Here is a 26,901-nt window from a genome sequence, read left to right on the forward strand (position 1 = left end):
GACGTGGAGGCAACTGAGATTCGTCCTCCGTCACCCGGATTGAGGCGAGTCACTACGCCACCACGAGGACTTAGAGTGCATTGGGAATTGGGCGTTACAAACTGGGGAGAAAAAAGCTTTCAAACATATTTTGTTAGGTACAATTACCTCCAGTTACGCCATTTGACCTGAACAAAATGTGCCTTTAAATGTCAAAATATCTGGTATTTTTGTAAATAGGATTTTTAGTAAACCCTAATGTTGTCATTAATGGAAAAATCAAGTTGTCTTCATTAAACGTTACTTGAAATGTCAAGTTTTGGGCTTTTGAACAGTTTGAGGAATTAAGTCGCTGTGGACTGTCGGCCAATTATAGACTTCAATAAAATAGAAATAAACAATATGTTGTCTTCTAAGCCTACTTTTGTCTGTATTGGCCTATCGATTCTTAATTCTTAACTCGCCAGCCACAATGATGTTCTGCATTTGATTATCTGAATTATTATTATATGTAAAATATATGGGGAATACCCATAATTCCTTGTGCTTGAATTATTGAATTATGTTTCCTTCATTCTTAAAAATAAAGGTGCCAGGAAGAACCAAAAAGGGTGTTTCGCATTGATGCCATTGAAGAACCTGTCAGTTACTGGTTCTTTAAAGAACCCTTTTTAGTGCCACAAAGAACCTTTTCTGAAATGGGAAGGTTCCATGGATGTTAAAGGTTCTACATGGAACCATACACCCTGACAAAGAACCATTTCAGAACCTTTATTTTTAAGAGTTTGGTCAAATGGAACACATGGGGGCATTTAAATTCATAGAAGTTTTAATTCTTTTGTAGTTTTAATGATGTATTAGTTTTGTTGCAAATAGTTGTTTTGTGTGATGTCATCATTCGGTGATCCATCAAGTTGGGTCCCTGTTAACACGATCTCAGTTCTCCTTGAGCAACTGAAATACAGGTGTCTATGAATTTCTGTAGGGAATTAAGTTTCTTTAATGATTCATCTAATTAGTTATAATCTGCTATATTTGAGCTGTGTTATTGTGTGACCTACATTCAAGTCCATTCAATTAAAATACAACATTTAAATGGGAGTTAAAGAGTTAATTCACCCAAAAATGAAAGTTGTCCCATAATTTACTCACCCTCAAGCCATCCTAGGTGTATATTACTTTATTCTTTCAGCCAAACACAATTAGAGTTATATTAAAAAATATCCTGACTCTTCCAAGCTTTATAATGGGAGTGAATGGTACCTTAGATTTTGAAGCCCAAAAAAGTGCATCCATCCATCAAAAAAGTAATCCATACGGCTCCAGGGGGTTAATAAAGGCCTTCTGAAAAATATCCATATTTATAACTTTATAAACTATAATCACTGGCATCCTCTGCGCTTCAACGTTCTTCACTTCTCAAGGGAGCTTACGCCTGCGTCATACGCTGGAACTCGACTCTCTTGTGAATGCGGTTGTTAGCGGAAGCCAGTGATTATAGTTTATAAAGTTATAAATATGGATATTTTTCATACAAAAATGCATCGCTTCAGAAGGTCTTTATTAACCCTCTGGAGCCGTATGGATTACTTTTTTGATGGATGGATGCACTTTTTTGGGCTTCAAAATCTAAGGTACCATTCACTCCCATAAAAAAGCATGGAAGAGCCTATTTGCATGTAGTTACCTTAACTTAGTTAACTTCATTCTATAAGATCACCAAGTTAAGTGAACTTAATAACACACATTTTGGAGATGTCATTACTCAAGTCAATCAATTGAGTAAAGTCAACATATTTGGGTTTTTAGTCTAAAGGGTCTACATGACAACAGAATGGCGACCAGCATGTTGGTTATGCCACCTGACTTTGATTTGGTGGATAAAAGCAGTGGTGGGACCAAGTCATTGTTTTGCAAGTCACAAGTCTCAAGTCTTTGCATGTAAGTCCCAAGTCCTCAACTTTAAGCGTCAAGTCAATTACTTTACTTTACAATTACTAAAGCAATTATACCCTCCATAGCATCAGCACGTTTTAGCACAATGTGTGGACTTTTCAAACGACCCATCGCAGGCAAAATTTCCTACTTAATATTAAATTAACGTTCTGGAACGGTTTCGCCATGACCTCATTTGAACTTATTTGACCATACGGGACAAATCATTTCAACTTTAAATATGGGACATCCCGTATTTTACAGGACGGGTGGCAAATGTTGGTCCATAGTGCATCTTTTAGCTGGTTTCAGCAATTAGGTATGCAAAATAATTTACAGTAGCAGTGCAATGAGCTCTGTGGAACTAAGTAGCTAGCTAACCCAGCTAACTGTAACACTTAACAATCTCAACTTACTTCTTTCTTTGGTATTTCAGATGCCTCGTAGAATTGGACGTTGTTGATGAAGCGTCTGTAATTTTTAAACCCAGGTTCTACATGTTGCGATCCTTTTGTTGCCTTCGATATTGCATTCTTTATATCCAAATGAAATGACCTTTGGTGTAATTTCGGCTGTGTTGTCCTTGAATGCGCAGCCTTCAAACTTACTCTCATGGAAGTTGATTGGTTGGTTCTCTGATTGGTTGAATGTGGAGCGTGGAAATGCAGATTTAAAAAATCGAACCAATTGTTTATTGGGGAAATTAATTGCTGATTTGTTGCACATTTGTAAATGTACAACTCTGATATTTGGTTTTAGAAGGTATAAAGTCTTTCCAAGTCAGAGGGCTCGAGTCACGTCATTGAACCATGAACTTTGTTTAATGTATCATTCAATTAATTGTAATCCTAATATGACTTTGGCCCTGCTTTATATCCCAGCTCAGGAATGTCTTTAATGTGATTTAGCTCAAATGCATCCCTCTCTTTGTTGTGTCCTACAGGTAAATGACATGAAATATCTTTTGAACATTGTTTTGATGTTCCTCACAGGTTCACAGTTCAGCGTGGATGCCACAGCAGCAATATGTTATGCATCCAACAGTAAGTCAACCTCTCACCTTTGACCTTTCTCCGCCATATTGACCTTTCATCCTTGGGGTCCTTGCATAACGGTTAACATTTATTTAGCATGTTTGTGCTGAATTATGAATATGATGAGGTTCTAATTGGGTTTAACCATTTGGCATTGTGTAAACACTTGTTTACTTTTATAATACTGTCTGTTTGTGTCTCTATAAGGGCGCGGTCATGACTCCGGCATTAGGACAGACGACTGTATCCATGCCGCCAGCTGCTGTGATGAATCCGCTCACACAGTATATGAACCAGCTCACACTGGGATCTACTGCTAATGTGAATAAAATATACAGTCTTACGCTTTATGTACATACAGACCAAAAGCATTGATGAAATCATCGTGCACAAACAGGCACAGACAATGTTTTTTTGTCCATTAAAATCCTCTATTCCTTCCATCTGAGCCATTCAAGCTTGAAGTACCACCTGTTTCAGCAGGGGGCAGTAAGCGCAACTCCAGCGTTTAAACACACTCATATTTGACGCCAGCGACAGCACAAGACGAGGACGCGCTCTTGCGCTCAAACAAATCTGAATGCAGGGATCTCCAGTTTTTCTACATTTCAAACTAGGTTTAACTTGAACACAGCAACCAAATGAGACGCTCCACAACCGTCCGTCTGACGCAGGTGTACATTGATGCGCCTTTAGAGAAGCCCTTATAATTAATCTACAGTATTTTAAACAGTTTGAAGTATTCAATTGCTGTAGACTGTAGGCTAATGATAATGCTAATAATATGGAAATGCTTCAATAATATGGAAATAAACAGTACATTTACTTCTAAAGCCACTTTTTATATTGTCATATCAGTGCTTTACCCGTCTGCCACAACAATACATTTTAATTTGGGAATATATTATATTTATACTTATTTAAATATAATTATTTATAGTTATTTTATCATTCTATATTGAATTATTGTTATTTGGCGGCCCTTCTCTGCAATATTTATAAATGTTATTAATTCGATTAATTAATCAGCATATCATTAAATTAATTAAATACTTTTTTTTAGGCCTACTTTAAACTTGTCACCATATTAATGTCTAGCATAGATGAGGTTTTGGCTGAATGTCTTTGCTGTTTTACCTTGTGTTTCTGAATTAATGTCATATAAGCAATATCACACTTGCAAGAGTGCGATATGGCCCTATATCAGCACTGCTGTGATTGGTAGCAGTGCCGTAGGTAATCACAGCAGTGCTGATATAGGGCCATATCGCACGATTGCAAGTGTGATATTGCTTATATGCAATAGTTCAATGAACAAGTACATTTTTAAAAATTTGGAAAAATTGAGTACGGTCACTTTCTTACACGACGTATCAGAATCTGCCGTTGCTGATTCAAAACAAATGATGCATCCAAGCCTCCGTTAGTCATTAAAAAATATCACTTCAGAAATATCATGGCTTGTGCTGTTTCGAACAAGTTATTGGATAAACAATGATGAATGCATGTGTGTGTGTGAGAGAGAGAGAGAGAGAGAGAGAGAGAAAGAGTGAGGTACAGACTGAGCGACCACAGCCTGATGATAGAGAAGGGCAGATACAGGCAGAGCTGATGCCCAGAGATGGCAGGTTATGCCCGTACTGTAGCCAAGGACAAATAGAAACAGAGCTGCACTTCTTAACCACCTGCCCTAATTATAATGACATTCGAAAACACTTCTTTCCCAAATCTGAAATGATTTGTCCCAACTTCAAAAAGAATGATGCACAAGCTCAATATTTACTTGGTGAACAAAGAGACTGCATTTAACTAGCAGCAAAATACATCAACTCCTGCCACAAAAAGAGGGAAGAGTCGACCAAACAGTGATGCGCCCATTTACACACACACACACACACACACACACACACACACACACACACACACACACACACACAAATACACACACACTCACACACACACACACACAAATACACACACACACTACACACGCTCACACACACACATACAAATACACCCACACCACTTTTTTTTTTGTTTTTTTCACACTTGTTCAATACAGAATTTGTTCTACTCTGTTATTTTTCATGCTCATATAAATGCTTTGGCAATACAATGTACAATTTGTCATGCCAATAAAGCTCATTTGAATTGAATTGAAAATTGAGTGAGTGTGAGAGAGAGAGAGAGAGAGTGAGTGTGAGAGAGAGAGAGTGAGTGTGAGAGAGAGAGTGAGTGAGTGAGTGTGAGAGAGAGAGTGAGTGAGTGAGTGTGAGAGAGAGAGAGTGAGTGTGAGAGAGAGAGTGAGTGAGTGAGTGTGAGAGAGAGAGAGTGAGTGTGAGAGAGAGAGAGTGAGTGTGAGAGAGAGAGTGAGTGAGTGAGTGTGAGAGAGAGAGAGAGTGAGTGTGAGAGAGTGAGTGAGTGAGAAAGAGAGAATGGAAAAATTGAGTACAGTCACTTTCTTACACGACGTATCAGAATCTGCCGTTGCTGGTTCAAGAGAGAGAGTGAGTGAGTGAGTGTGAGAGAGAGAGAGTGAGTGTGAGAGAGAGAGTGAGTGAGTGAGTGTGAGAGAGAGAGAGTGTGAGAGAAAGAGTGAGTGAGTGAGAAAGAGAGAGAGTGAGTGAGTGAGTGAGAAAGAGAGAGAGTGTGTGAGAGAGAGAGAGTGAGAAAGAGAGAGAGAGTGAGTGTGAGAGAGAGAGAGCGAGAGTGTGAGAGAGAGAGTGAGTGTGAGAGAGAGAAAGAGTGAGTGTGAGAGAGTGAGTGAGTGAGTGTGAGAGAGTGAGTAAGTGAGTGTGAGAGAGTGAGTAAGTGAGTGTGAGAGAGAGTGAGTGTGAGAGAGAAAGAGTGAGTGAGTGAGAAAGAGAGAGAGAGAGTGAGTGAGTGAGAAAGAGAGAGAGTGAGTGTGAGAGAGTGAGTGAGTGAGTGTGAGAGAGTGAGTGAGTGAGTGTGAGAGAGAGAGAGTGAGTGTGAGAGAGAAAGAGTGAGTGAGTGAGAGAGAGAGAGAGTGTGAGAGAGAGAGAGTGAGTGAGTGAGAGAGAGAGTGAGTGTGAGAGAGTGAGTGAGTGAGTGTGAGAGAGTGAGTAAGTGAGTGTGAGAGAGTGAGTAAGTGAGTGTGAGAGAGAAAGAGTGAGTGAGTGAGAAAGAGAGAGAGAGAGTGAGTGAGTGAGAAAGAGAGAGAGTGAGTGTGAGAGAGTGAGTGAGTGAGTGTGAGAGAGTGAGTGAGTGAGTGTGAGAGAGAGAGAGAGTGAGTGTGAGAGAGAAAGAGTGAGTGAGTGAGAGAGAGAGAGTGTGAGAGAGAAAGAGTGAGTGAGTGAGAGAGAGAGTGAGTGTGAGAGAGAAGAGTGAGTGAGTGAGAGAGAGAGAGAGAGAGAGAGAGTGAGAGAGAGTGTGAGAGAGAGAGAGAGAGTGTGAGAGAGAGAGAGAGAGACGGAGCATGTGTGATCACCTGTTGTCCCACCCAAGCAGAGATGCTGTCAGCTTTCTGAAGATCAGCTTTCTCCGTGGATAAATAGCATACAGTCGGGGTAATTCTCCCTATTTCGCAGTAGCCGGTGCGCAAGTGTTGATCACTATAGAAACCACAATGTCCTCCGCCATTTTAAACAGCACCCGTTGTGTAATTAATCAGTCTGTTCTGTCTCATTTAAAGCTGTTTAAAGCTATTTCCTATCTTTAGTAGTGTAGCAGTAATGCAAGTGATCACGAAGAGCTGTTGTATGTAAACAATGACTTCACACTTCACATCAACAACTGGCTCACATTACACGCAAAAATTATCTTTCGCACCACCTGCTGGCTAACATATGTAATGCAAAAATGACAAACCAGAGCTCTTAACACATCTGCACTGCTCTTACACTTTAGTTTAGAACGGCACGAACACAAGCGGAGTGGATACAACCTGGACATATGACCCAAAGGCATATTCAACATTTTGCTGTGGCGAAAAGGTCGGCCTTTATTTGAAAAAGATGCTAATTCAGGCCTTGCTCCAGCCCTCCGTGTGGGCCGAACAGTTGGAGGGGTGGGTGTAGGTGGGCAAGGTGGGCTAGGCCCATGTGGAGCCGGGCCTGTGCTAAATGCATGCAGTCAATCGTCCGTGTTGTGGCAGTGCTGTTGTTTACGCTGCGCTCCAGTACAGGAAGTTAATCACCCGTGACCCTTCTCTATGAGAGAACTGAACCATCCATTACACACAAACACACTCATTACACTTCAGCCTCGTTCTCTCCATGGATGCTCCGTTGATAACTCTGATGCCCTCTGTAGAACAGCATGAGAATTACACATGTGATTTATTCAGTTCTGATCTGTGTGTTTCAGTACATTACAGCTCCAGTGGCTCATATGCAGGGAACATTCATCCATCAGTTAACACCTGTGCCTCCATCTACACTACCAGTGGAGGTAAACAGCACTCACATGCACGCTAACATGTTTACATGTGCAGAAATTAGAGCTGTACAATCTGAGCTGTTAGATGAAATATCTCAAGACACCTCTGAGTTTGTCATGTTCACACTGTTTGAGGAGGAGATGGGCCATTTGTAGAAAACGAATGGGAGAAATTGCAACACTCAATTTGGCAAGTATATGAAGGGAAGTCCCGCCTTTTATATTAAGACACTAATCGCCCTTTTTGGCAAAAGCATCAACTGGTCGTATTGCTTAAGAGTGTGCTGTACCTGGACTCGTCTGGAAACATTCACTTGAGCAAAAACAGTGTTTTTATGGTAAAAGTTGTCATGTTTATTTGACATGTTTTCATGTAGACTTTCTCTAATAGTGTATTTCCAAGTCAAATTCCTGGCTCTTGAAACACTTAATTTTGACATTATATTTATATGTAAATAAATAAATATACATTTCTACTGTAGTTTCAACATTATTTGTATTTCAGACCTTTTTTTTTAGTTGGATAAGAAAAACAAACTTTACCATGTGACCCACATTTGGTTTTCAACCATTGAAAATTGTGTAAAATTGACAGATGGAGCCACATTGAGAGCCTCATATCTCTGGGATTTAACCATATAGGGCTTACCAATTTAAGATATGAAAAGGAACGTTTATTTTGAATCAGAGTCTAAAAGGATATTAAGATAGCTTTAATACTTCTGAAGTTATAGATACTCCAACTTCGTAAAACAACACAAAAAAAGTGTTTTTTCCCATTTTTGGACTCACACCATTGCCATATAATGCAACAGCTGGAGCTGAAGTCAGCTGATTTTAGTAATAGATCTACTGATCTCTGTGTAACAATAAAATAAAGACACTGACACTTTTCTGAGGTTATTGTTTTGACCTGCAGTTTTGCTCCAAAATCATAGTCGAAAACTGTAATTTTGACCCCTCTACAGAATAATGGATTACTCCATTGCATTTAATATTTTGGCCTTTATCAACATTTATGTTTATCTTTCTGCCTAACACATTTCAGTCTGGGACATTTCTGAAATGTGTTTGATTTGGCATGGAATTATGATGATGTCACTTCCTGTTCTCAGGCTGTAGCAACCGAAGCATCTCCCTCCTCACAGGACGACCTCACACCACAACCACAACAGATCACCATGGAAACAAGTGACCATATTCAACCCTGTTCCTACCACACCAAGTGTGCACTACACCTTTAAGCATGTTGTGATTTTATCGTTTGTTTGTCCGTCTCCCAGTTAATTCTCTTGTGTTGTTGTCAGATAGCATCTTGAGGGGATGAACGTGAGTAACCGTTGCCTTCTGATAGAAACGAGACGCTCGGCACTGAACACGTGGGCAAAGAATGAACTTCAAGGTGACTTCAGCACCAGAAATAGAAGAAAGTAGAATTTGGAAAGTAATTTCCAACCTGGACTAAACAGACTGAAGCATTAGCTGCGTCGACAGTAAAGGTGATGAGGTTTATTTGTGATTTATGTCTGCTGGACTGATGCTTTCTTCAAAAACGTCATCAGAAATAACTATGAAAAGTGATCGGATGTTAAGCAATCTAATCTTTATGTCGTTTATTTATTTATTTTTGTCATGTATTCATTTTGTATGAATTTATAATACAATTTTGTGTTGAATTTAGCCTTTTCATATATATATGAAATCATGTATAAATCATGACGACTGACGCCCTTGTTTCAAGGCAAATCTATCCGATTTTTAATAATAATTTTCCTGTCACCGATTTTATCTTTACTTTTAACAATCTTTTTTTCATATTGAGGGAAGTACAGCAGTTTGCTGCAACATGCCTGTCTACAGTGTATTTTATTTGTTCATTTTAGTTTTTCGATTATTTTTAGTATTTTTAGTATAGTTAAGTTTAACATGTTGCTTTGCTTGATACATTTTGTATTTTTCTCCCAATTTGGAACGCCCAATTCCCACGACTTAGCAGGTCCTCGTGGTGGCGCTGTTACTCGCCTCAATCCGGGTGGCGGAGGACGAGTCTCAGATGCCGTCGCTTCTGAGACCGTCAATCCGCGCATCTGATCACGTGACTCGTTGTGCGTGACACTGCGGGGACTCACAGCATGTGGAGGTTCATGCTACTCTCCACGATCCACACACAACTCACCACACGCCCCATTGAGAGAACCACTAATCACCACCACGAAGAGGTTACCCCATGTGACTCTACCTTCCCTAGCAACCGGGCCAATTTGGTTGCTAAGGAGACTCACAGCATGTGGAGGCTCATGCTACTCTCCATGATCCACACACAACTCACCACACGCCCCATTGAGAGAACCACTAATCATGACCACGAGGAGGTTACCCCATGTGACTCTACTCTCCCTAGCAACCGGCCCAATTTGGTTGCTTAGGAGACCTGGCTGTCCTTCTGTACAACTATATTGTCCTACAGTCCCCTCGAGTCATGTCTCGAAATGAACCAAGAACATTGTGGAGTGGAGGGGGGGTGGGGCGCGCGAGGGATAAAGGCGGCCGATGGCGACGGTTCGAGAGAGAGATAGTTTACGGACATGCCCGTAATTCTCTCTCTCTCTCGAACCGTCGTCACCGGCCGCCTTTATCCCTCACGCGCCCCATCAGGCCGATTGGGGACCGGGCGTGTGACATTCCAGCCTAGCCCCGCCCCCCCCTCCGCTCCACAAACATTTACTGTGTTATGTGTATTTAAAACAAGAGAAATAATGGATGTTTGTTGACAGTACATTGAGGTTTGTTGTAATTAGTTGTATTTTACAAAAATTAATTTAAATGAATGAATAAAATAAACACCTTTTGGACGATCTGTATAAATCTGTTAATCATCTCATTTGGTAACAGGCTGCAGTGGGCACTAAATCCAATAAGAATTGCATTTCTTATTTCAATGTATAATCTTGCTCAGACAAACTAAAAGAATCGTTAAAGGGATAGTTCACCTATCATATAGGTGTGTTGTTATTATAACTCTATATGACTTTCTGTCTTGTTCTGAACACAAAGGGAGAAACTGTGAATAAATGTTGTGCTCAGTGATGTCACAATGGCAGTTTATGGTGACACCTCTTCAAACTTCAAAAGAACACTAAAGCATAATTCAGAAGTCTAATTAATTATTCATGAGGCTCATACGATAAGATTTGGTGAGAAACAAACTGAAATCTAATGTGTTATTAAGTTAAACACTTGTCCAACCATTGATCTCCAGGGTGTCATTATTTTATTTCACTAATATATGGCTTGAATATTTGATTTGCACACATGCTTAGACCTGAAACGGCCCTTTCTTCTGATTGGTCAACCTGCACCGTCGTCTGTGACCGTCGTCTCAATGACTAAAGGTTCTCTGCTGTTTAATTGTTCAGGTGAATTCGTCTCAGTTAATATTAATTTCTTTACATTGATTCTCCTAAACTCACCACGTTTATTGCAGCACAAACGCACATAAATGCACACAAACACACATAAAAACACATAAACATGCACACGCATGTGTCTAACACATAAACACACACACAACAACCGCCATTCACAACTAAGTGGCAGTGACATCCCCACAACGCTCGTGCCAGGCTATGTGCACCTTGAGGGCCCATGAAGGGTCGAAAGCCTGCTGGCAGGAGGTCACGGGGCAGACCCAGATGCCACGGGTCGACTGACTGAGATGACTTGCTGATGGAACACTTGTGCCCCCTACAGTGCCAAATTGCTGTGCTTGAGCCACCCGGCGTTCCGCTTGATGTTGAGTGTCGATCCTCCGAACGCTGAGATCGCTGATGGGACTTTGTCCAGATCTTTCAAGGATTTGTGAGCTCCTCACACAATCCAGCCTGGTTAAACCCAGGATGGATCTTAGGCAGGCCAGCCTAAATGTTTCTAACCAGCGAAGATGTTCCATTAATGGGGTCCAAGCATAGAGAAGGGAGGGAATGACCATGGCTGAGACAGACCAGGAAGCTTCCACACAGAGTTACGCAACCGATGAAAAGATAATGCCGCTCGACTGATTCGGAGTGAGATATCCGCTGCTAAACCGGAGCCGGTCTTGAACACACTGCCCTGGTATGGGAAACTCTCCACTCTCTCTACAACTGCCCCATCACCAACTGGAAGCTGGGGGGGGGGCACAATATACCCAGGCAGGTGCTTAATTTTTGTGGGGCTGATAGTAAGGCCCCACCTCTTAGTGGCAAGCTCCAGGTTCAGCAGCAGCACCCCAAACTCCTCCTCTGAATGAACAGCAATTACCAGATCATCGGCATGGTTGAGCAATAGGGAGCTACCCCTTGACTGCACCCGGGCATCGATCAGCCTCCCATTGTATCTGTACCAGATGGAAATTCCTCCGGTACAGCTATTGAAGGCTTCAAGAACTACGCGGTCAAAATGGATGTTAAATAATGAGGGAGCAAGAGGACATCCCTGTCACACCCCAAGATGTACAGGGAATGGCTCTGACTCCCAGACATGTAGTTTTACCTGGGCCCGCTCACCATCATGAAGGTCCTCAATGATCATGAGAAGAGGGTCAAAGACTCGGAAAGCACGAACAACAGCCCAGAGTCCAGGCCTACTGATGGTATCATAGGCCTTGACCAGGTCAATAAAGCAGAGAGGTAGGTCTTTTTGGAACTCCCTACACCTCTGCTGTTGCAGACGGACAGAAAATATGGCATCCGTGCAGGAGCGCCCTTTCCTGAAACCGCATTGGGGCTCCGCAAGCCTCTCCTCAGCGTGCCTAGCGAGGTGATATTGAATAATCCTTGCCAGGACCTTTCCCGGCACACTGAGGAGTGAGAGGCCCCTGTAGTTGTAACAGTCTGCGCGGTCCCCCTTCTTAAAGAGGGGGTCCACCAGGGCATTCTTCCAATCCTGCAGAACCCATCCACTTAAAAGTGACCACAGAACCATCAAGGAAATGTGGAAGTGGTTCGACCAAATGGACGCTCTCTAAACCGGAGAGCACTGGGAGGGAGAGTGCGTTGGACTCGGCCACGATGGAGGATGGTACATTTTGTTATGTTAACTCGATACTCTACTTGAAAGCTTCACTTTATTTAGTTGACTAGCTACTGGAAACTTGCTTCTAAAGCAACCAGACCAGTTGAACTGTTACACTTGTGTAAAATCACCATGCAAAAAACTGCTTTATGCAGCACAATGAGCTAGTAGCTAACAGCTAGTGGTCGTGTTATTATTTTGGACAGTTTGTGTCGTGTTTAAGATTATGTCTATGACGATCAACCTATAATCCCACCCACGCTGAGGAGGCATGAAACTGCAGTGGAAATGCAAGCTCAGAAAAGTAAAGCGAGTAGAGTTGAGGCGAGTCAAACCGTAACGTGCCATGGAAAAGTTCCATAAGTTCTTTACATCGTAGTTTAGTGGTAGTTAAACACAAACACTAACACGTTCACAAACACACTAACACATACACAAACACATTAACACACACACACAAACACACACACTAACACACACACATTTACACTAACACACACAAACATACTAACACACTAACACTTACACAAACACACAAATACACTAACACAAAAACACTAACACATACACAAACACACACACACACACATTTACACTAACACACACAAACATACTAACACACTAACACTTACACAAACACACAAATACACTAACACAAAAACACTAACACATACACTAACACACACACACACACATTTACACTAACACACAGAAACATACTAACACACTAACACTTACACAAACACACTAACACACAAATACACTAACACAAAAACACTAACACATACACACTAACACACACATTTACACAAACACACACACAAACATATTAACACACTAACACTTACACAAACACACTAACACACAAATACACTAACACATACATTTACACTAACACAAACACACACAGTAACACACACACACACACACACACACATTATTAAGATATTTATTAAGATTAATCTCTCGCTCTGTATGCCAAATGTCTTCTCACAGTTCTCCTTCTTGTTTTATCCATGTTTAACTGGTGCAGTGCAGCTGATCAGTCGGGTTATAGTAACTTCCCAGTGGATATTCTGACCAACTGTAAACATATCACCTATAGTATCTACTGGGAAATTACTACAACCTTTGAATGTAAGGTTATATTCATCATCTCTTTCTAAATAAAAATAATAAATCCGATAAATCTGAGTTTTGGATAATAAATGGTAAAGAATTTAATATGAACTGAGACAAATTCATCTGAACAATGCAGAGAACTTTTATTCTGTCTCACAGCATTGAGGAAGACGACGGTGCAGGTTGCCCAATCAGAAGAAAGGGGCGTTTCAGGCCACACCCATACGTGCGCGTCAAATATTCAAGCCATATATTAGTGAAATATAATTTTTAAAACGCACTGTGTCCCGTGCCTGTTTTTATCCCCAGTGTCCTGTTTTTAAATTGAGCTTTAAATCTTAATGACGAAAAACAAGTCAGTGTTTTTGTTTTGTTTTTTTATATTGTTTTTTTGCAAACGAATCATGAAATAAGTCGTTTTTAGTTTTTACGATTTTTAATTCCTGATTGAATATAAAATGAACGAATGATACACGGATTTTTTTCATGATTTTACAAAAAAATAAAAAATAAACAATTATTCTATAAAAACATAAAAACATTCTTTTTTTTTTTGGCCAAGAATCAGTTGTTTACTTGCTCTCGTCCCGCCCCCCTCCTTCTGACGTCACCTGAAGTCGTGTCCACGCTCGGTGGGGGTGACGTCAGAGCAGGAGCGAACGCGAGAGGATGCAGGAGGCCGCGGAGCAGCAGCGGAGCTCGAGTGATGGCGCGTCCGCCAGAGGAGCGGGAGTCCCGGGCAGCGGAGGCGGAGCGGGGCCCGGAGGGGGTGCTGAGGGCGAGCGGGACAGAGATCGGGCCACTTTCGAGTGTAATATCTGCCTGGACACCGCCCGAGACGCGGTCATCAGCCTGTGTGGACACCTCTTCTGGTACAACCAAAAACCGATCGATCATTTATCAATACATTTACAAACGCAATAGTAGTAGCAGGCCGGAAGAACATTAAAAACACAATTACATGTCTGCTCTACTGTAGTGACACAAACACAATATGTGATAGAAAATGATTGATTGACAGTTTAACTTGAGTGACATTAGAGAGAGAGTAGTAACCAAGCATAGTTTTCACCCATGATTACTGAAGTGTATTAACTAGAGTAAAATGGTGACCACCACTGTTATTAAACACTATAAAGGACCTTTTGTTAATAGCATGGTGCATAATGTTTGCTATCGGTTCGGTAGAATTTTGCAAGTGGCAGTTTGACTTGATTGACAGGGAAAACTCTGATGATGTCATTAATGTTGCTGCTTTAAACTTTAGCTTGTTGTCATGATGCACTGATATTGTGTTTTAACAGACTGTTTAACCCTTGTGCGGCCTTCGGGACATTTTTATCTTTTTCATTTGTTTTTTTTTTTCCATCATGTTGTCTGTGTTAATGCCACCGTCATAAAGTTTGCTGAAGGTGTTTGTTTTTTTTGGGGGAGGATTTTAATATTTCAACAGCAGTTCCTATAATACATCTATAACACACTGTGTACACACAATAGTTACACTCAGGAACTTCAGGACAATAATGTCCCCATTCATCATGAAGTCTATGATATTATGCTTTCACACCGGAGCCCTGGTTACAAAATGTAAAATTGTAATATTTCCCACCAGATGGCGCCATTTTTCTCATGTTTATCCTATGGAGCAAATACAAGCTTTTCCACTATTCTCTGTTTGCTGTATTATAGAGACCTGCAGGACAACTGAATAAATGATGCAGCTGAAATTGTGTGTGTGTTGGTATGGATGTCAGACAGGGGCATACTGGGCATTTTCCCGGTGTGCTGACACACTTTGGGGCTGATCAGGGGTGAACTGGTCCTAGGGAGAACCGAGCGGGCCGGTGGGTCGGCCAGGAAATGCTAAAATGAGCCGCCGCGTTATGCAGAATGAACCACAAAACGGCGCCGCAATATGCAGAAAAGGACCGCAAACTCTTGCACTCAAACTCTTTTTTTGTAACTCATTGAAAGTGGAAAATAATATGAATATATTATATTATTATGGCAGTTTTTTAATGCATTTTTTGTCCTCTATGGACCTCTGAGTAACTTTTTTTAAATTGATGCACAAGGGTTAAACACTAGTTTAAGTCTGTAATTACTAAATCCAACTAATGCTTTGATAAACTGATACAAAATTTCACATAACCTGCAGTCAGCTAGTCATTATAGCAAAACATTTCAGCTGATTGTACATTATCTTGCTCATTAGATCAGCTACTTAACAAATGAATAAATACATGGCCATATTGATTTGATATTAAACATATTATGTTTCTGGGGTGCTGTTAGCGAGTGGTTATCAGGATAAAGAGAGATTACAGCAGGATTGAGGGCTTTAAAGCTTATTGTAGTGAACGAGTAAGAATAGATAGACAGAAAACACTGACACACTCTTTCTCCTTTGAGGATAAACAAAGATATGATCTGAAATCCTGTTCAGCTTGTGACATGTGTTTAGATTGCTATGCGCCATTATTTTAGTCATTATCTTATTTGTTTTGGAGATTCACAGGTGCTCGAGTCGTGTTTTTTACTATTGCTGATGGGACACACCTCTGTTTGTGATGTGCACATGAGAGTTAAAGTCAACATAAAATCCAAATTCAGCTTATTTATATGTTGTTCAGTTTGAAGCCCAACCCTGAAGGTCACTCCACAGCATTCTGTTGGGTTCAGATCTTTTGAAGCCATTCTGTTGTGGATTAACTTCCATGTTTAGGGTCATTGTCCTGCTGCGTCACCCTAATTCTACTGAGCTTCAGCTGGTGCAAACAATTCAACCATTTCATCACTCCACAAAACATTTCCCAGTAGTGTTGTGGAGTGTCAAGTTGGTCTTTGGCAAACTTCAGGCATGCAGAAATGTTTTTGTTGGAAAGCAGCGGCTTCGTTCATGATGTCCTGCCATGGACACCATACCTGATTAATGTTTTCTGTATAGTAGACTCATTAACAGAGATGTTAACCAGTGCCAATGATTCCTTCAAGTCTTTATCTGTCACTCTAGGGTTCGTTTGTACCTCATTGAGCATTATGCGGTGTGACCTTTGAGCCATCTTGGCTGGACGGCCACTTCTAGTGAGAGTACCTATAGTACTAAATCATCTCCATATATAGACAGTTTGTCTAACTGTGGACAGATGAATATCTAACGGCCACTTCTAGTGAGAGTACCTATAGTACTAAATCATCTCCATTTATAGACAGTTTGTCTAACTGTGGACAGATGAATATCTAACGGACACTTCTAGAGAGAGTACCTATAGTACTAAATCACCTCCATTTATAGACAGTGTGTCTCACTGTGGACAGATGAATATCTAAAGGCCACTTCTAGAGAGAGTACCTATAGTACTAAATCACCTCCATTTATAGACAGTTTGTCTAACTGTGGACAGATGAATATCTAACGGCCACTTCTAGTGAGAGTACCTATAGTACTAAATCATCTCCATTTATAGACAGTTTGTCTCACTGTGCACAGATGAATATCTAACGGCCACTTCTAGTGAGAGTACCTATAGTACTAAATCACCTCCATTTATAGACAGTGTGTCTCACTGTGGACAGATGAATATCTAAAGGCCACTTCTAGTGAGAGTACCTATAGTACTAAATCATCTCCATTTATAGACAGTTTGTCTCACTGTGGACAGATGAATATCTAACGGCCACTTCTAGAGAGAGTACCTATAGTACTAAACCATCTCCATTTATAGACAGTTTGTCTCACTGTGGACAGATGAATATCTAACGGCCACTTCTAGAGAGAGTACCTATAGTACTAAACCATCTCCATTTATAGACAGTTTGTCTAACTGTGGACAGATGAATATCTAACGGCCACTTCTAGTGAGAGTACATATAGTACTAAATCATCTCCATTTATAGACAGTTTGTCTAACTGTGCACAGATGAATTTCTAACGGCCACTTCTAGAGAGAGTACCTATAGTACTAAATCATCTCCATTTAAAGACAGTTTGTCTAACTGTGGACAGATGAATATCTAACGGCCACTTCTAGTGAGAGTACCTATAGTACTAAATCATCTCCATTTATAGACAGTGTGTCTAACTGTGGACAGATGAATATCTAACGGCCACTTCTAGTGAGAGTACCTATAGTACTAAATCATCTGCATTTATAGACAGTGTGTCTAACTGTGGACAGATGAATATCTAACGGACACTTCTAGAGAAAGTACCTATAGTACTAAATCATCTCCATTTATAGACAGTGTGTCTAACTGTGGACAGATGAATATCTAACGGCCACTTCTAGAGAGAGTACCTATAGTACTAAACCATATCCATTTATAGACAGTTTGTCTCACTGTGGACAGATGAATATCTAACGGCCACTTCTAGTGAGAGTACCTATAGTACTAAATCATCTCCATTTAAAGACAGTTTGTCTAACTGTGGACAGATGAATATTTAACGGCCACTTCTAGTGAGAGTACCTATAGTACTAAATCATCTCCATTTATAGACAGTGTGTCTAACTGTGGACAGATGAATATCTAACGGCCACTTCTAGTGAGAGTACCTATAGTACTAAATCATCTGCATTTATAGACAGTGTGTCTAACTGTGGACAGATGAATATCTAACGGCCACTTCTAGTGAGAGTACCTATTGTACTAAATCATCTCCATTTATAGACAGTTTGTCTCACTGTGCACAGATGAATATCTAACGGCCACTTCTAGAGAGAGTACCTATAGTACTAAATCATCTCCATTTATAGACAGTTTGTGTAACTGTGGACAGATGAATATCTAATGGCCACTTCTAGTGAGAGTACCTATAGTACTAAATCATCTCCATTTATAGACAGTTTGTCTAACTGTGGACAGATGAATATCTAACGGCCACTTCTAGTGAGAGTACCTATAGTACTTAATCATCTCCATTTATTGACAGTTTGTCTCACTGTGAACAGATGAATATCTAACGGACACTTCTAGTGAGAGTACCTATAGTACTAAATCATCTCCATTTATAGACCGTTTGTCTCACTGTGGACAGATGAATATCTAACGGCCACTTCTAGAGAGAGTAGCTATAGTACTAAATAATCTCCATTTATAGACAGTTTGTCTCACTGTGGACAGATGAATATCTAACGGCCACTTCTAGTGAGAGTACCTATAGTACTAAATCATCTCCATTTATAGACAGTTTGTCTAACTGTGGACAGATGAATATCTAAGCTCTTCTGAGATCTCTTTTTAGCGAGACATGGTTTAACGTCAGCAGATGCTTCTTGTGAATAGCAAACTCAAAATGTTTGAGTGCTTTTTATAAGTCAAAGTAGCTCTAACCCGCACCTCCGATCTCGTTTCATTAATTGGATGCCACGTTTACCAACTCCTGACTCTAATTAGCTTTTTTTGGTCATCCTTAGCCTATGGGGTTCACATACTTTTCCACAGCACTGTGAATGTTTAATGGGAGGTGTTCAGTAAAGACATGAATGATTATAATCGTTTGCGTGTTGTTATCTTCAGCACATTGTGTTTGTTTATATTTGTGACTTTGATGAAGATGAGATCATAATATCTGACCAATTAATGCAGAAAACTAGCTGATTCCAAAGGGTTCACATACTTTTCCTAGCCACTGTACCTCAAAAATAATATCAACTGAAATCCTTTTGATAGTTGTAACCCTTATGTAGCAATTTGTAAGTGACGAAATCTTCATCTAAGAAAACGTGTGGATCCATTTTCCATGATTGGATCAAGTTTGGCCAAAGAGTTCATTTTTGAGTGAGAAGTGACTGTACTTTGTGTTTTCATTTAGCTTAAGATTAGCATGCTAACTCTCTCTCTCCCTCTCTCTCTCTTTCTCTCTCTCACTCCCTCTCTCTCTCTCTCTCTCCCTCCATTCAGTTGGCCATGTCTTCATCAGGTGAGTCCATTTTTATTTCTGGTCTGTTATTTTCTTGTATGTTTTTGTGATTCTGGTCTTTTCAGTTTGTGTATGGATGTTTCTTTAACTTCAGGCACTTTCAGCACTGTTGATGTCTAGAAAGTAAAATCTTGTTAAAACATTTTTGACTCACTGTTTTTTTATTTTATTTGTCTACTAACAACATCCAGCAGTGTGTGTACATTAGGGCTGAAACGATTCGTCGACAACATCATTGTCATTGTCGAATAGTCGTTTGATGTCATTTAATGTAACATGAGATCACATTAAACTGTAATGATGGTGTGTGAGAGCAGAACTGAGGAGAGGAAGAACTACACAGATCACAGATGAACTCTAAACTTATGAGGGAGTTATACAATAAAAAATAAGTAAATACAGAAGCGCTCTCGTTGTGGAATAAGTGGAGTCGGAGCTCTTTAAAGGAAACACCCCGGCATTACATCTTTAATGCAGTTTATATTTAATGCGTTATAACTTTATTAAAGTTCAAATAATACAGAAACAGATCATGTAAATAACTACAAACTCCGACTCTGTCATTTCTCTGTGCGGTCGGCGCCTCTTTTATGAGTTGTGAATGTCCCGATCTGAGGGGGAGAGATTGAAACTGCACCGGCTGATGCACACACGCTTAATGCAGCTGGACTATAACGTGATTGCTCGTGACTTATTCGTGTCACTGTGCATTTTTTATCTTGAAGAAAATTGTGAATACGCAGCTTTATTAATAAGAGAGAGTTTGTTTATTTAGTGAGTTAAAGATGGATTGAAGTGAACAGAAAGGTGAGAGAGGAAGTCTTCGCCCCCATTATACACCGCATTATACATATATTCTCTATTTTTAGAGAATAGATCTTGAATATAAGTGTATTTTGTCTTTAATGCACTCACGGATGTATAAACAAGTGAAACAAATACACGTATATACAAAATAAACTTACTGTATATTTAAGACACATTCTCTTAAAGCGAGTCTAAATATCTCATTTGTTGCTTCTCAAGTAAATGTTTCTTGTTTTAAGGATTTTTAGAAATTTTTAAATGGAAAACAAGAGAAAAACACTTGATAACAATGTAATGATTTGCAGTGAATTTCTTTACAGAATTAAACTTATAAAAGGTATTTTTATCCTTAAATTCAGTGAATGTTATTTAAATGTATTTTTAATAGATGATTTTGTCCTCTTTATTGTTAGTAAACCCGTTTAATACAACTGTGGAAAAAAAAGTCTGGCATAAGTTGAATAATCGGTTAAGAGCTAACGACTAATCGTTGCAATAATCGCCGAATAATCATTCTAATAATCGTTAGATTAATCGATTAGTTTAATCGTTAGATACAGTATAATAATAAACAAACGGTTCTGTCTCTATTCTCAATGAAACAACATGTAAAATCAGGTCACATTATAATCTACAGTAGAAATGAAGTGAAATATCCGCTGCCAATATCAGTCTGATCGTATGATGTCATGTGACGCTCCTGATGTCACAGTGCTGTAGATGGTGAGATGTTTGCATTTGTGTGTTTCAGTGGTTGGAGACGCGGCCCAGCAGACAGCAGTGTCCCGTGTGTAAAGCAGGAATCAGCAGAGATAAAGTCATTCCACTGTACGGCCGCGGAAGCACCAGCCAAGAGGATCCCAGGTACAGGAGGGAATACTAGCGTAATGCTAACTACTTATGTCAACAGTATGCATCAAAAAACACTTCAAACTGTAGTGTACAGGGCTCGACATTAAGCATTGGCATGTGTTTGTCTGAGTAAACAAGTTACTTGTTACTTTAGAACAGCATGAAGGTGAGTATTTAAGGTTCCATACATTAACATTAGATAATGCATCAGCTATCATGAGCTAACAATGAACAATATTTGACAGCATTAATCTTAATGTTAGTTACTAAAATAACTTGCCGGTTCTCCGATACACCGTCGCATGGTCCTCGATCACTCCTCCACCCTCTCAGGCGGACGACAGACGCTCCTCCCCGGGCGGACCGGAGTCAGACTCGCGACCCCCGGCGGAAAGAACGCCCCTCCGCGTTCACGGCGACTGCTGGGGACACTCCTCCGCCCCTGGCAGCGGCACTACCGCTCCAGGCGGTCGGGGAGTCACTTCCCTCCTCCCCTCGCGGATGGCGGTCTTCTGTCGACCCCTTCGCGTTTCTGGGGGATCGCAGGGTTCTCCTCCACCCCTGGCAGCGGCTCCATCGTTCCAGGCTGTCAGGGAGTCCAGTCCCCACTCGCCTCGCGGACGGCGGCCATTCACCGCGTCCGGGCGGTCCGGCGGAAGGCAGCGGCACTTCCCCGGGTGGACAGCAGTGTCGAGTACAGGCATTCCTCCTAATTCCCGGGTTTCGGCACCAGTGTAACATAGTTCAATGGGAAGGGAAGGCGAGAACTGGCTTGACAATGTAAATAATATTTTAATGATAACTTAAACAAAAGACAAACACACCCGCATGACGGACATGTCCGTAAACTATCTCTCTCGTCGCACCACCGTCTGCCATCGGCCTTTATCCCTCTCGGAGGCTTGATTAGCCTGATAAGGGACCGGGTGTGTAGAATCACGACCCGCCCTCCGCCCTGCCACAAACGTTTGTTTAACATTGACAAAATGCATTAAAATATTACCAGATAAACTCACTTACTAAATCATTTATGCTGTATATTCAGAACTGATATGCATATGGGGCGCTGGGTATCTCAGCGAGTATTTACGCTGACTATCACCGCTGGAGTCGTGAGTTTGAATCCAGGGCGTGCTGAGTGACTCCAGCCAGGTCTCCTAAGCAACCAAATTGGCCCGGTTGCTAAGGAGGGTAGAGTAACATGGGGTAACCTCCTCGTGGTGGTGATTAGTGGTTCTCTCAATGGGGCGTGTGGTGAGTTGTGTGTGGATCGTGGAGAGTAGCATGAGCCTCCACATGCTGTGAGTCTCCGCGGTGTCATGCACAACGAGTCACGTGATCAGATGCGCCGATTGACGGTCTCAGAAGTGGAGGCAACTGAGACTCGTCCTCCACCACCCGAATTGAGGTGAGCAACTGCGCCACCACGAGGACCTACTAAGTAGTGGGAATTGCTGTATTATGAGGGAACACCACAATGTGACGAGACACAATGAGATCTCTCCACCGCTGCACGCTCGTGATGAAGACCGCTTTGTTGATTATAAACATGAGCAATAGTTGTATCGCATCGCTCGCTTATAGAGACGTGGTGCAACATCATTCACATGTCCAGTTCACAGGTTTATAACTTTATATGTGTCAAATCTAAAGTTCAGTAGATATGCACTTCCCCACTGCACGCGCTCACAAGCTGCTGAACGCTACATCATGAGTGAGGGCGAGAGGGAATTTTAAAAGTGAAACGTGGGAATTATTCAAACTGCAAACTAACATTCGTTATTGAGGTTTATTACTGGCCCGCTCAAAATTGCGCTTGTCCCAGACAAGTTTTTAGTCAGTTCTGTACTTTGAAAAAAATGGCTAATATTCGTGTGTGTGTGTGTGTGTGTGTGTGTGTGTGTGTGTGTGTGTGTGTGTGTGTGTGTGTGTGTGTGTGTGTGTATGTGTGTTACAGATTGAAAACACCACCACGACCTCAGGGTCAACGGACAGAGCCGGAGAGCAGAGGGGTGAGTTATCAACACATGAAAATACATCTCTATGACTCTGATTATGAATGTCTCTCTCTCTCCGCAGGTGTTTCAGGGTTTTGGTGACACAGGGTTTCACATGTCGTTTGGAATCGGTGCTTTTCCGTTTGGCTTTTTCACCACTGTCTTTAATACCAACGACCCGTTTCACAGAGCAGGTTAGTACTCCAACACCACTGCAAAATCCCCTCAACATTCACACAAAGTCTGTATTGTATAGACCAGTATAATCAGCACAGCCATTGACCAGAAAGGTTGCAGACCCGCTATAGACTATCTAAAGCACACACATATATATATATATATATACAGTGCATTCAGAAAGTATTCAGACCCCTTCATTTTTCCACATTTTGTTATGTTGCAGAATATACTAAAATTATTTAAAAAAAAAAAAAAAAAAAAAATTCACATCAATCTGAACTCCTTAATGACCATAATGACAAAACAAATACCAAATATTTGTATAATTTGCAAATGTATTAAAAAGAACCATTCATTAAAAATTTTACCATTATTTAGAGTCTGTGATTATCTTTCAAACGAGTCCACACACTAGATAATCAGATGTATAGATCATTAGATAATCCACATGAAGCACAATGTTACATATGACCACCAGGAGATGGCGCCAAACACACGACACAGACTCAATGATGACTCAAATGACACAGAATCGAGTTTTTATTGTTTTTCAGCAGTTTCTCAGGCTGAGTCTCAGAATGCATCAAACTATATCATTAAAAAAATTGAAAACTTTTCTCTAAAATTATACCAAACACTTGACCCTCCTTTTTTTTTTTTTTTTTTTGGTCGAGTTATAAGCCTTTAATTTTGGGTATGTCACTGAAATAGGAAATCTTTAAAAACACCTGCAGAGCTGAGGAGGGAGTGTGGGATAGGATTCAAAAAATCATCAAGTCTGCATCTAGAGACGCAAGGGTGCGTCTGATGCAATTTAAGATTTTACATTGATTCTATTGGACCCCCTCTAGATTATATCAGAGCCATATAGAGAGACAGTTGCGACAACGGAAGTTATAAATGCTTGATCGTCACGTGATTCACGTAGACTTCAGATAGTTCCAGGAAGTGCTTTGGCGGGCATTTCAAACTGCTAGAGTGACAGAACTGCGATTTCTGGTAAGTAGTAGTTAATAAATGCATTTATTTTATATATTTATGTAACACATCGACATATGTATGTAGCTTGAGTATGTTGTTACAGCGATGTTGTTCTTTTAAAGATCAAATCAGCTAATATTTGAGGATTACCGTTATTTGCCTCAACTTATTTCAGGCTAGGGTTTCTGTTGCGTTTTTATGTTACCTCATGTTCATTGTTTTCACTAATCTCATGGTCACTAATGTCATATTTATGACTTTTCAGATAGTACAGAGACAGGCTGGTGACAGGTGATGTCCAGCTCGCACCGCACAATGGGTCAATGAACTATTAACTATTAGCAGCAGTTACGTAAATGTCAAATATAGTGAAATGAAGCTTATTGTTTACAATTCTATATATAGTAATATAATTATTTATGTATTATAAATGTATAATTCTTACAATACTTATTCATATACACAATATATTCAGCTTTAAAACAACTTAATCATACTCGTATATAAACTGCCGTTCAAAAGTAATGAGGCTGAAAATTCAGATTTTACAATTAATAGGGTGATCGTTACTAACTTTATCCAGCTCCAATCCTTGCCTAATCTGTTAGTTATCCGATAACATCCCTTATCTCCTAATTTAATGAGTAATACTCAACTATAAGGTTTTAATTTACAAGTTATTTTTATTTAGATGTACTGATAATATACAGAATAAGATAATATTATTCTTTAAACGTCTCACCTTTTAAAAGTGCGGCGCAAACGGTTTGTTCTGCTGCATCTCTACGGTGCGGCGTGTGTTTGCTGCTACTTCCGGGAAGTATTGAGAGGCTCCACGAGCCGCCATTGCTGTAAAAAAAAAAAACGTTCCGTTGGAGTCAATGGAGTTGTCGCAACTCTCTCTATATATGGCTCTGGATTATATAAGCTTTGTCTTAAAGACATGCCCACCTGCTGGCGATGCCAATCAGAAGACGGAGACACAACCGCGAAGTGCTAAAACATGCTAAAAACACGCTAGCATCATGCTAACACATGCTAGCATTGCCTAGCAAAGAGCTAAAACATGCTAAAAAATTGCTAGCATCATGCTAACACATGTTAACATCGCCTAGCGAAGTGGTAAAACATGCTAAAAACGTGCTAGCAACAGGCTACCACATGCTAGCGAAGCATAGCAAAGTGCTAAAACATGCTAAAAATGTGCTAACATCATGCTAGCATTGCCTATCGAAGTGCTAAAACATCCTGAAAACGTGCTAGCATCATGCTAACTCAAACATAACACCTACATGCTACCATCATGAAAAACAAATGCTAGCAACATTCTATGACCATTATTTTAGTGCTTAGCAACAAGTTATAAAATGCTATTTGACGAGTTTTGTCACGGCAAGCACCACTCACATTTTCTACAGTAAATGTACCTATCTAGTTATATATGATATTCAAGCCATGCAATAAACATAAAGATTTGACTGTAAATCATTTTGATTGATGATTTCTGCATTATTCTTATTTCTGTAGATCCCCATTATGTGGCAGATCACCAAGGCAACGGAAACGCAAACAATGCAAACAACTGGCAGGACTCGCTCTTCCTCTTCCTCGCCATCTTCTTCTTTTTCTGGATGTTGAGTGTGTGAGATGATGGACACACACACACACACACACACACACACACAAGTGGACCCTTGTTTGATTGAAGCAGAAGTCAAATGTGCTTTCAGTGTAAGATATATTCACTCAGCATCTTTATCTGTCTGTCTGCACATGTACACACGCACACACACACACACACACGGGCTGAACTGATGCTGGTATCAGTGTTGCAGATTAGAGAGAGACAGTATTAATGACTGCTGTCAATAAATGAAACACTACATGAGGACACATATGAGGTCTGTCATTATTTACTCATCATGCTTTACTTCTATTGGTCAGCCGTCATGACATGAAGGTGAGTAAATAAAACAAATCTTCTTAAACATTCTCTGCTCTCTCTTTAGCGAACTGTTTTCATGCCAAAGACAGAATGTGATTCATGAGGTCTTACTGAAACGTGTTCGGGCCATTGCACTGTGCTTTCCTCAATGGGACTAGTGTTCGATAACGGTTATTTACTCACGCTCTGAGGGACTTTGCTCTTATTATTCATTATTATAATTGTTATATGTCGTTAACTCTTTTAGTGTCGTATTCACAAACATCAAGATAAAACAAGAAAGTGCTTTGGAGAGTTTTGCGTCATATTAATGGGAATACAAAATGTTTTTAACTTTTTTTCTTGAGCTAGAAAATATATAAAATAACTCTAGAACATTCTTAAAACAAGAGACATTTACTTTAGATGCAAAATGACAAAAGTTTGTCTTTTTATCAGAGAAATATTACCACATTTAGTCTTCAAAGGGAAAACAGGTTTATTTTTCATGTTTTAAGCATAAACTCCACAAATATCTTAATATTCTGCTTGTCAAGAAATTGTTTCTTAAATATGTTTATGTATTTTTGTTTGGTAAGAATTGAAGACGTTTATTCTTAAAGGGGCTGTTCAATCAAAAATGTAAATTCAGTCATTATTTACTCACCGCTGTGTTGTTCTAACCCTGTGTGACTTTCTGTCTTGTTCTGAACACAA

General features: G+C 40.2%; 2 protein-coding genes across 4 annotated transcripts in view; both read left to right on the forward strand.

The window, feature by feature from the left end:
* LOC127620291 (RNA-binding motif, single-stranded-interacting protein 3-like) overlaps positions 1 to 9,851 on the forward strand; it is a 100,875-nt gene extending 91,024 nt beyond the window's left edge. For 2 of the 3 annotated variants that reach the window (XM_052093478.1, XM_052093480.1), the window contains exons 10-14: positions 2,907 to 2,957; positions 3,156 to 3,269; positions 7,275 to 7,358; positions 8,462 to 8,571; positions 8,658 to 9,851. In XM_052093478.1, coding sequence (XP_051949438.1) covers positions 2,907 to 2,957; positions 3,156 to 3,269; positions 7,275 to 7,358; positions 8,462 to 8,571; positions 8,658 to 8,673 — 375 coding nt within the window. In that variant the 3' untranslated portion in view covers positions 8,674 to 9,851. Of the gene's footprint in view, positions 1 to 2,906; positions 2,958 to 3,155; positions 3,270 to 7,274; positions 7,359 to 8,461; positions 8,572 to 8,653 lie in introns of all 3 variants that reach the window. The other variant, XM_052093479.1, reaches the window with a different exon arrangement.
* Positions 9,852 to 14,137: 4,286 nt separating this feature from the next.
* On the forward strand, positions 14,138 to 26,851 carry LOC127620310 (E3 ubiquitin-protein ligase RNF5-like). The gene is made up of 6 exons (XM_052093501.1): positions 14,138 to 14,392; positions 19,425 to 19,443; positions 21,002 to 21,114; positions 23,060 to 23,114; positions 23,182 to 23,293; positions 25,788 to 26,851. The coding sequence occupies exons 1-6, from the start codon at positions 14,190 to 14,192 to the stop codon at positions 25,904 to 25,906; spliced, it is 621 nt and encodes a 206-aa protein (XP_051949461.1). The 5' UTR covers positions 14,138 to 14,189; the 3' UTR covers positions 25,907 to 26,851.
* Positions 26,852 to 26,901: the final 50 nt, after the last annotated feature.

This window comes from Xyrauchen texanus, chromosome 26 (genome assembly GCF_025860055.1).
Source record: "Xyrauchen texanus isolate HMW12.3.18 chromosome 26, RBS_HiC_50CHRs, whole genome shotgun sequence".
In the NCBI taxonomy this organism is placed as follows: domain Eukaryota; kingdom Metazoa; phylum Chordata; class Actinopteri; order Cypriniformes; family Catostomidae; genus Xyrauchen; species Xyrauchen texanus.

Excerpts from the sequence above, each read along its gene's own strand:
- LOC127620310 (XM_052093501.1), top strand. The coding sequence starts at position 14,190 with ATGCAGGAGGCCGCGGAGCAGCAGCGGAGCTCGAGTGATGGCGCGTCC. Across the intron at positions 23,115-23,181 it reads CAGAGCCGGAGAGCAGAGGG|GTGTTTCAGGGTTTTGGTGA; the intron begins GTGAGTTATCAA and ends CTCTCTCCGCAG. Across the intron at positions 23,294-25,787 it reads CGACCCGTTTCACAGAGCAG|ATCCCCATTATGTGGCAGAT; the intron begins GTTAGTACTCCA and ends TTATTTCTGTAG.